The sequence below is a fragment of the Micromonas pusilla genome, assembly GCF_000151265.4.
Source record: "Micromonas pusilla CCMP1545 genomic scaffold MICPUCscaffold_14, whole genome shotgun sequence".
NCBI lineage: Eukaryota > Viridiplantae > Chlorophyta > Mamiellophyceae > Mamiellales > Mamiellaceae > Micromonas > Micromonas pusilla.
In genome coordinates, this window is record NW_003315895.1 from 358,278 (window position 1) to 367,964 (window position 9,687).

The 9,687-nt window shown below is 68.7% G+C and overlaps 5 protein-coding genes across 5 annotated transcripts in view; 3 read left to right on the forward strand and 2 right to left on the reverse strand.

The window, feature by feature from the left end:
* Positions 1-637, forward strand: part of MICPUCDRAFT_53047 (uncharacterized protein) — a gene marked incomplete at both ends in the record, with an annotated part of 1,176 nt that extends 539 nt beyond the window's left edge. Inside the window, one exon of the mRNA XM_003063172.1 lies at positions 20-637. Coding sequence (XP_003063218.1) covers positions 20-637 — 618 coding nt within the window. The remainder of the gene's footprint in view (positions 1-19) is intronic.
* Positions 638-814: 177 nt separating this feature from the next.
* MICPUCDRAFT_63776 (uncharacterized protein) lies at positions 815-1,656 on the forward strand. Its single transcript, XM_003063173.1, has 2 exons — positions 815-1,031; positions 1,231-1,656. The coding sequence occupies exons 1-2, from the start codon at positions 838-840 to the stop codon at positions 1,583-1,585; spliced, it is 549 nt and encodes a 182-aa protein (XP_003063219.1). The 5' UTR covers positions 815-837; the 3' UTR covers positions 1,586-1,656.
* On the reverse strand, positions 1,624-4,990 carry MICPUCDRAFT_53049 (uncharacterized protein; the record flags this gene model as incomplete). The annotated part of the gene is made up of 5 exons (XM_003063382.1): positions 1,624-1,874; positions 2,056-2,456; positions 2,640-3,136; positions 3,336-3,553; positions 3,726-4,990. 5 exons carry the CDS (start codon positions 4,988-4,990, stop codon positions 1,685-1,687), a joined length of 2,571 nt encoding a protein of 856 aa, XP_003063428.1. The 3' UTR covers positions 1,624-1,684.
* Positions 4,991-5,500: 510 nt separating this feature from the next.
* Positions 5,501-5,872, forward strand: MICPUCDRAFT_11887 (uncharacterized protein; the record flags this gene model as incomplete). Its single annotated transcript, XM_003063174.1, has 1 exon — positions 5,501-5,872. A coding segment is annotated over one exon (372 nt), but the record flags the coding sequence as incomplete, so codon positions are not given.
* Positions 5,873-6,153: 281 nt separating this feature from the next.
* On the reverse strand, positions 6,154-9,449 carry MICPUCDRAFT_48814 (uncharacterized protein; the record flags this gene model as incomplete). The annotated part of the gene is made up of 2 exons (XM_003063383.1): positions 8,130-9,449; positions 6,154-7,884 (listed from the first exon to the last, which is right to left on the reverse strand). The coding sequence occupies exons 1-2, from the start codon at positions 9,432-9,434 to the stop codon at positions 6,154-6,156; spliced, it is 3,036 nt and encodes a 1,011-aa protein (XP_003063429.1). The 5' UTR covers positions 9,435-9,449.
* Positions 9,450-9,687: the final 238 nt, after the last annotated feature.

The window sequence follows — 9,687 nt, forward strand, 5'->3', positions numbered from 1 at the left end:
ATCATAAGGGGATTCGAAGCGTCGCGGCGCCGGCGCGGCGGCGCCGGCGTCGGCGCCGGCGTCGTTGCGGTGTCTCCGCGTGACGTTCGCGTTGAAGTCCGCGACGGAGCCGGGCGCGCCGGTGAAGTGCGCGCAGTGCGGGGTCGCGAAGCCGCCGTCCGGGTTCGCGGCGCACCAGTACAAGCGCGCGGAGTTCTGGGCGTCGAAGGGGAAGAACCCGAACCCGAACCCCCCGGGAGGCGGGGACCGGGACCCGGACGCGGACGACGCGTGTCACTGGGACGAACGCGGCGACGGCGGCGGCGACCGGTCGTGGATACGCGGCACGAGGAGGTGGGAGAAAGATAACCGCGGCGGCGGCGGCGAGGACGGCGGCGGCGAGGACGGCGGCGGGGAGGCCGCCGTCGCCGCCGCCGCCGCGGCTCGAAAAAGAAACCGCCGCGGCGCGCGGTGCCTCGAGTGCGTCGCCGCGGACCCTCGCGTCGCGCAGCACAAGCGCGACGTGGAGAGAAACGAGGCGGACGCGTCGAGGGTGACGTGTGCGGCGTGTTCGGTGAAGTTCGGGGGACGGAACGCGCTGTTCCGGCACGTCGCGTCGGGCCCGTGTCGAGAGAAGCTCGAGGCGATGGGGTGGTAGACGTTCCATTACAAAAATAGTTCATCGGTCAGTTGAAAGGAGACGCGATCAAATGTTGAAACCGAGCGATGGGTGAAAAAACGTTTGTAAGTAGCAGAATAATCGGTACGAGTACAGTACCTGTATCATAGCGTGGACTTATTGGAATCCGCTCGTCATTCAATCGACGCCCGAGAGACAGACGCGTCCTGTGAGGGACGATGTCCGGCTCCGTGCCGTCCGCGGCGATCGCGTCGCCGAAGCACCCGGTCGCGAGCTTCTTCCACGTCGCGTTCAAAGCCTGCGCGCTGCTCGTGTACCTGACGTGCGAGTGGTTCGAGTCCGACTTCGTGCTCAACTTCGTGACGGTGATCCTTCTGCTCGCCGCGGACTTTTGGACGACGTCGAACGTCAGGCGCGTTCTGTCTCACACTGGTCCCCATACGACCCCGTCGGCGTGGTGAACGCCGATCCTTAAGGACTTTGCCCGGCGCATCTCTCCGCCCATCAAGGGTCCCTCGCGTTCAATCCCCGCCCTCGACGCCTTTCAACTCCGCTTCTGACGCCTTTCAACTCCACCCCGACGTTCGCTCGTATGGAACGGCGACCCTCAGCGGGCGGCTGCTCGTCGGGCTGCGGTACTGGAACGAGATCGACGAGAGCGGCGTCTCGCGTTGGCGGTTCGAATCGCGCGACGCGGAGGGCATGAAAGCGGTGCGCGCGTCCGAGAAGACGCTGTTCTGGTACTCGCTGTACGCGGTCCCCGCCGCGTGGCTCGCGCTCGCGATCGTCGCGCTCGCGCGTTTGCATCTCGGCTACCTGCTCGTCTGCGCCGTCGCGCTCGCGCTGGGGGGGGCGAACCTCGTTGGGTACACGAAGTGCGACAAGGACGCGCAGGCGAACGTGAGTAACTTCGCGCGGACCGCGGTGTGGAACAGCGTCATGCCGAGCTTCATGCAGAAGACGTGATGGGGCGCGGGGAACGGGGGGGGGGAGCGGGGCGATTTAGAAGATCTCGAACACGTAAAATAGCTGGCTGGAATATTTCGTCCTCGAGTAGTCGGTCGATCAGTCCTCCCTCTCGAGCGCGCCCTCTCGCAACGCCTCGCGCAAAAACTTCGCGACGGTCACGAACGACTCGAACTCCGTCCTCGGCAGCGTCAGCCCGTGCGAGTCCTCCGGGAACACGCGAACGTCGCACCGCCCTCCCGCCTCTCGCAACGCGGCGGCGTACCGCAAGCCGTTCGTCGGCGGCACCCTTAGGGTCGTTCCATCGTTCAAAGCGACGTCAAGGTGGAGTTGAAAGGCGTCAGGGGTGGAGTTGAAAGGCGTCGCGGGCGGGGATTGAAAGCGAGCGGAGAGCGGAGAGATGCGCCTGGCGAAGTCCTTAAGGATCGGCGTTCACCGCGCGAACGCGGTCGTATGGGGACCGGCGTGACATAGGTAGAACGCGCCTCAGGTCCACGGCGCCCAACAACATCAACACCGGCGCTCTGACGTCCTTCACGTACCTCACCGGCGACTTCTCGCGCATGACCGCGAGCTGCTCGACCGTGGGGAGGTCAGAAAACGCATCCTTCCCGAGCGTTTCCACGAAACACCAATCCGGGATGTCAGTGAGCGACACCATCGACGCGACGTCCGTGACCGGGTTACGCAGCACCGCCGCCTTGAACATCTCCGGGCGTTGCCCGACGAGGTGCGCGCCGAGGAACCCGCCGTGCGACCCGCCGACGACGACGATCTTGTTCGCGTCCGCGACGCCCGCGTCGATCGCGCGGCGCGCGATCGCGACGCAGTCGTCCACGTCCATCCGCCCCGCGCCGCCGCCCACGAGCGCCTGAGGGCCGTTCCATACGAGCGAACGTCGGGGTGGAGTTGAAAGGCGTCAGAAGCGGAGTTGAAAGGCGTCGAGGGCGGGGATTGAAAGCGAGGGGTGATGGGCGGAGAGATGCGCCGGGAAAAGTCCTTAAGGATCGGCGTCCACCACGCGAACGCGGTCGTATGGGAACCAGTGTGAGACAGAACGCGCCTGAAGAAAATCCTCCCCGTACCCGGTGCTCCCGCGATAGTTACAGTACACCACGGCGTATCCCAACGACGCCAGGTACGCCACGGTGGCGACGTACCCCGCGCCGCACGCCGCGTGCGGGCCTCCGTGCGGGAGTATGATCGTCGGGAGCGCGCGCGGCGCCGCCGCCTTCGGGCGGACCGTGATGGATTCCACGCGCGAAATTCCAATTCCGTCGTCGTCGATCGCGACGGCGTCGACGAGGTATTCGAGCGTTTCCAACGCGCGCGACGCGTCGCTCGCCGCCGTCGACGACGCGCCGTGTGCGCCCTTCACCGGACACCAGCGCGTCGGCGTCGTCGCGTCGGCGTCGGCGTCGCGGTCGGTCACCCACGCGAGGTGCACGCGCGGCGGCGTCCCCGGCGACGAGTGCGCCGCCGCGACGACTTGGGTCCCGCCGACCGCGCCGCCGGACGCGACGTCGCAGACGGTCCAACTCCCGCCGCCGTCTTAGGGTCGTTCCATCGTTCAAAGCGACGTCGGGGTGGAGTTCAAAGGCGTCAGGGGTGGAGTTGTGAGGCGTCGCGGTCGAGCGTTGAAACCGAGGAGTGCGCGGAGAGACGCGCCGGGAGAGAAAGTCCTTAAGGATCGGCGTTCACCGCGCGAACGCGGTCGTATGGGAACCGGTGTGAGACAGAAAAAACGCACCTCGCGCGCCCGGGGTCAACCGTCGCGCCTTCCCGAGGCGCATGTCGATCGACACGATCGCCTCCCCGGGTCCCCAGGTGCTCTGTAAGATCATCCGCGCGCCGTCGTCCGTGAACGGCGTCCGCGGCGGCGGCGACGACACGTACAGACCCGGGAACGCGTCGTCGAGCGCGTCGCTCGCGCCATCGGCGTCGCTCGCGGTCGAAGTGAGGGGCGTTCTATACAAGCGAACGTCGGGGTGGAGTTCAAAGGCGTCAGTTGGAGTTGAAAGGCGTCGAGGGCGGGGATTGAAAGCGAGGGGTGGGAGGAGAGACACGCCGGGAAAAGTCCTTAAGGATCGGCGTTCACCACGCGAACGCGGTCGTATGGGGACCAGTGTATAGAACGCACCTGACGACGGGCACGACGACGTCGGACGCTTCCGACTGCGGGCCCACACCCGGGGTCCACGCGATCTTGCGCAGCGCGCACGTCGCGTTGTGCGCGCCGGATTCGACCGCTGCGGCGTGGGATATGAACACGAGCGCGGTGCCGTCGGGGGTGAACCGCGGCCAGAGCGCGGAGACGTCGCCCTTCGCGAGCCGCGTCGGCGGAGCTGGGTTTTTTTTTTTCGTCGGCGTCGGCGTCGGCGTCGGCGTCGGCGTCTTCTCGCCGCCCGCGCCCGACCCCGCCGGTACACGCGGCGCCGGGACGTCCATCAAGAACATCTCCGACGGGCGGTTGAAACAAAACGTGAGCCCTAACCTCCGCGACGTGCTCTTGAAGTTCTCGATGTCGCCGCTCCACGTCGGCAAGACGAGCGCGTCCGATTCGTCGTCCTCGTCCGCGGGTGCCCAGATCGGGCCGCTCGCGGCGACGGAGCCCTCCGGGAGCCCGACGCGAGAAACCTCGGTCACCTCCCCGGTGGCGCACTCGAGGACGAAGCACGCCGGGGACGTCTTCCCGACGAGCTGCTCGCCCCACTCCTCGCGCCACTCGCCTCGCCCGCGCCATCCCTTCTTATTCGACGCGGCGGCGGCGTCTTCAGATTCTTTCTTCTTCGCCGCCGTCGTCGTCGTCGTCACGCCCATCCCCCACTCCGGGGTCGGTCCGTCCTCCCCGACCGGCGCCTCCGCGACGTACGCGATCCTTCCCTCCCGCGCGCTCCACGAAACCCCCCCGAACGTGCCGTCCGCGCACACCGCGCCGTGCGTCTTCGCCGGGACGAGCGTCTCGCGCGTCAGAGCGCCGTGGGACCACAGCTCGAGCGCGACGCATCCGTCGCGGTCGCTCCCGCCGTTTGTGAGATCTTTGCCTCCGCGGACGACGAGTCGCTTCGTCCCGGAAGGCGAGATGGACGACAGCAGCACGCCGCGCTCCTCGATCCCGAACGCGGGGTGCGTCAGCGGGCGCGACGGCGGCGCGTCGCGCGGGACGCCGGAGATGGACGCGACGGAGGTCCGCGCGCGATTCCCCGCGAGGTCGCGCTGCGTCGTCGCGACGTGCGCGACGAGGGAGGATCGGGACGCGTCGGAGACGTCCGGGGCGAGGACCGCGCCGGCCATGGACGGGATCGCGGTGAACGACTCGAACAGTGACGTCTCGCGCTCGACCTCCGCGGCGTCCGCGTCCGCGTCCGCGTCCGCGTCGCTCGCGGTCGCGGCGGTCGCCTCCATCGTCGATCGGCGTCGGCGTCCTCTCGGAGGCGCTGCTAGAGGATGATGCCGCGGCGGAGGAATCTCGCGCCGCGCGCGCGCGCCCGCGCGTCGGAACGGCGACGACGGAAGGAGCGGGGGGCTCGCGTGATGCCGCCGCGCGCGCGCGCGTGCGAGAGGAACCGACGGCGCGACGTGCGAGACGGCGGGCATGCCCTGCCAGCCTCGACCCGCGCGGTGCTCTCTGCTGCGAGAGCGGTCGCGCGCGCGTCGGAGACGAGAAGTGCCCGTCGAGACCGTGTCTCACTGTACTGTATCATTAGTCGAGGGCCCTACGTGAGTATTTAGTCAGAGGTGACCGCCGCTGTCATTCCGTGCCCTAAATACCGTTCTGTGATTGGCCAAGCCTAAATACCGTTCTGTGATTGGCCAAGCCTGACTGTTCGAAACGCAAAGCCACGACGCATCATCATCGTCTCGCTTCACTTTCAAGCGCACGCGCTCGTTAACACCTCACACTCAAAAAGCATCATGTCTGGACGTGGTAAGGGCAAGAGCGGCAAGAAGGCCGTCAGCCGCTCCGCCAAGGCGGGACTCCAGTTCCCCGTCGGCCGCATCGCGCGCTACCTCAAGATCGGCAAGTACGCCACCCGCGTCGGTGCCGGTGCCCCGGTGTACCTCGCCGCGGTCCTCGAGTACCTCGCCGCCGAGGTCCTCGAGCTCGCCGGCAACGCGTCCCGCGACAACAAGAAGTCCCGCATCGTGCCCCGCCACATCCAGCTCGCGATCCGCAACGACGAGGAGCTCTCCAAGCTCCTCGGCACGGTCACGATCGCGTCCGGCGGCGTCCTGCCGAACATCCACTCCGTCCTCCTCCCGAAGAAGGGCAAGGGCAAGTCCGGCTCCGCGTCCCAGGAGTTCTAAGCGACGCGAGCGAACGACTCGTCGCGACTGACTCGAAAAACATTAACGATCCGCGCGTTCGTCGCGCGGAGGTACACAATGGTGATAACTAATCACCACCACGGCGCGAGAATCGCTCAGATCTGGGGGGGGGGGAACGCGAACATTCAAAATCTTGTTCTTTTTTTTCTCTCTAATAACCTGTAGTAGCTATCTTATAGCTCGCCGCGGAAGTTCAATTGTCGCGCGTCTTGCGCGCGCGCTCTACGTCTCCGCGCCCGTCAGTCGTCCCCCCCGAGCAGCTTATCCAGCGGGAACGCGGTCCGCTGCATGTACTCCACCTTCCGCTTCTTCACCGGCCTCGCGACGCCGAGGAACTCGAGCTCCGCGACCGCGCGCGTGAATCGCGCCTGAAGCTCCCACAGCCGCGGCCGGCTCAGATGAAACGTCCCCTTCTTCTCGCCGTCCGCGACGTCGACGTCCACCTCGACCTCGTCCTCGCCGCCGCCGCCCGCGCGGTACGGCTCGTGCAGCTCACAGAACGACCGGAACAGCTCGTGTACGTTCGCCGCGTCGCCGCTGTCTTGCAGCAAAACGTACGCCGCACACGCGTCCGGCAGCGCCGCGGTGGGCGGCTCCGACCGCCCGGGGCAGCACGCGCACTTGAGCACGTCTCTCGGCGCGCTCATCGTCTGCTCCATGCACAACCGCGGCGCGCACTGCACGCCCTCGCGAAGGACCGTGATCGCGGCGCTGGAGTTGACGGAGAAGATGTCCGCGCACGGGAGCGACGCGGGCGGCTTGGACGCGTGCCTTCGAGCGACGCGGCGAAGGAAGAGCGACGCGCGCGCGCGCGGGGACGCGCGAGGGGCGTCCGCGTGGCCCACGCCGCCGTCGCCGCCGGTTCGATCCCCGCCGCCTTCACGCCGCGGGACATCGGGCGCGAGCGCGAGCGCGTCGCGCGCCGCGTTCTCCTTCTCCTCCTCGGCCCCGGTGGACGCGTCCGCGCCGCCGCGCGTCTTTCGACGCGCGGCGTGAGGTTCCGGGTTCTTTGCGCGTTCCGGCCCGGCGCTTCGCCGCGCGATCAACGCCGCCTGCACCGCGGCCGCGTTTTCCGGCGACGCGATTCCAACGCCGCCGCCGCCGCTCCGTCGGCGTTTCTCCCGACCCGCGGAGGGCGGCGACGTCGCGCGCGCGTCGACCGCCGCCGCGGCGTCCGCGTCCCTCGCGTTTTCCACCGCCGCCGCGGGGTCCTCCTCGCTCAGGCGAATCAACTCCGCGAGGATCGGTCCCTCGCGCGCGTGCATCTCCGGATCCCCCGCGCATATCGCCGCCCACGTCCGCATCAGCCCGACGAATCGCTCGCGCGGCGTGACGTCCTCGGACTCGAGACGCGAGCACGCCAGGCGAAGCAGCGACGCGCCGCCGCCGCCCTGAGGGTAATCGCCCGTACCGCCGTCGCCCGTCAACCACCGCGGCCGCGACGCGTCCGCGAGCAAGTTGGCGAACGAACGCGCCTCCCCTCTCAGCCCGGTGAATCGAGACGCGGCGGCGACGCACCGCAGCGCGGTCGCCCAGCGGCGTCGCGCCGGGTACGTTTCGATCAGCGCGTCGAGAATCTCGCGCTCGGCGGCGGCGTCGGAGGAGGCGTCGTCGAGGCTGAAAAACTTTCTCGCCCACTGGATCGACTTCGGGGTGAGGTGACGACGCGCGAGCTCGCGCGCGGAAGTCTCCGCGGCGGACGACGCCGCCGCGGCGGCGATCGCGGCGCGCGACGCGATCGCGGCGACGTCGACGTCGGCGCCGACGTCGACGTCGCCGGGAAGGAAGCCGTCGCCCGCGCCCGCGCCCGCGCCCGCGCCCGCCGCCGCCGTCTCCTCGTTCGCCGCGTCCGCCGCGTCCCCCGCGTCGATCACCACCGTCGCGAGCGCGCTCAGCGGCCGGTGCATGAAGTGATCCAGCGTCAGCAGATGCATCGCGCGCCGAGCCGCGGACAGAGAGTAGTCGTGCTCCTGGAACCGAGACATGAGCGTCCCCAACGCCGTCGCGCTGAGCGCCGGCGCCCTGAGGGTCGTTCCATCGTTCAAAGTGACGTCGGGGTGGAGTTGAAAGGCGGGTCAGACGGAGTCGAAAGGCGTCATAGGGTCGGGGATTGAAAGCGAGGGGTGAGCTCAGAGAAACGCCGGGAGAGAAAGTCCTCAAGGATCGACGTCCACCACGCCGACGCGGTCGTATGGGGACCAGAGCGAGATAGAACGCGCCTCGCCGGGTCCAGCAGCACCCTCTCCTGCACCGCCGCCATGATGCTCTTCGGGCTCCACAGGTGGAACGATCGCACGGCGAGCTTCGCGGCGACCGCCGCGGGGATCATCCCGTGCATCGTCGCCGCGGACGTCGCGACGCCGAGGAGGACGTGCACGGGAAGCGCGTCGCCGCCGTCGCTGAGCGCGAGGAGGAGGTCGGAGAGGACGCGTCCGTCGAACCCCTCCGTGTCTTCGATGACGACGACGATCGGTTTCGGAGGACCGCGGATCACGCGCGCGGCCGCGAGCGCGGGGTCGGACGGGATCGCGGCGTCCGCGGGGCGCGCGCGCAGCGCGTACGAGCGCTCCGCCGTCGCGTCTCCGTCGCCGTCGCCGTTTACGTTTACGTTTTCGTTTCCGCCGCGGTCGCCGCCGCGGTCGCCGTCGCGGTCGCCGCCGAGCCCGCCGCCGCCGCGCGGCGCGTCGTTAAACTCCTCGATCGTGACTTCCTGGTACCACCGCTTCAGGTGCCGCACGCTCCGCCCCGATATCCGCAAGTTCCCCGCGGTCCCGCCTCCGCGCGTCGCCGCCTGCAGTTGCGTCAGGATGCATCGCGTCGCGACGCCCAGCCCTCCGCCGCCGCCGCCGCCGCCGCCGCCGCCGCCCGCGATCGTCGTCGCGCCGACCGCGCCGCCGCCGACGCTCCCGCCGCCGCCGCCGCTCCCGCCGCCGGACGCGGCTCGCGCCTTCAGATCGCGCGATCGAAGCAGCGCGGCGTGGCATCCCGCCGCGCGCAGATGCCGCGTGAGCTTCGTGAACGTCTCCTCGTGATCGTCGCTGTTCACCCCCCCCGCGAGGACGAGCCCGACGGGAACGCGCTGCGCGACGCTCTGCGGGAGCGCGCCGCCGTTCGCGTCGCGGAGCGCGACGCGCTCGGCGAAGTCGCCGCGCACGAACGCCTCGAGTTTTTCAAACGCGCCGCGATTAGCGTCCGCGAGAACGCGCGATACGTGCGCGTCCGTGCTCGCCCACGACCTCTCGTACGCGTCCCATCTCGCCTCGAGCCCCTCCACGGTCTCGTCCGGGACGAGCGGCTTGAACGACTTGCGCGCGGTGAAGCGCTTCGGCTGCGCTGGCGCTCGGCGCAGGATGAAGACGCCCTGGTTGAGCGAGTCGGTGCGCTTCTCGCGCGCGGAGTGCGCGTCGAGGAGCGCGCCGCCGGTCGCGAGGACGCCGCCGCCGCCGCCGCCGCCGGGGCCGCGAGACGCGGACGCGCTCGCGTTCGCGTTCGCCGCCGCCGCTCGCGAGCGCGAGGTCATCTGCGCCCTGTGGGGCGAGGCGCGGCGGTGTGTGACCCGCCGTGGTGTGCAGAAAAAAAAACTTGGCACTCGGGCACCTGCTTGCGCTGCCCGACGCAAAACAATGCATGCCGCATAATCGGTTCGGATAAGTTGAGGTTATCATAAAAGAGGGTTTAAGTTGCAAAAGCAAAATCGGGTCTAAAATCGGGTCTAAAATCGGGTGGCCAAAATCGGGTCACCCACCCGATTTTAGACCCGATTTGCAACGACC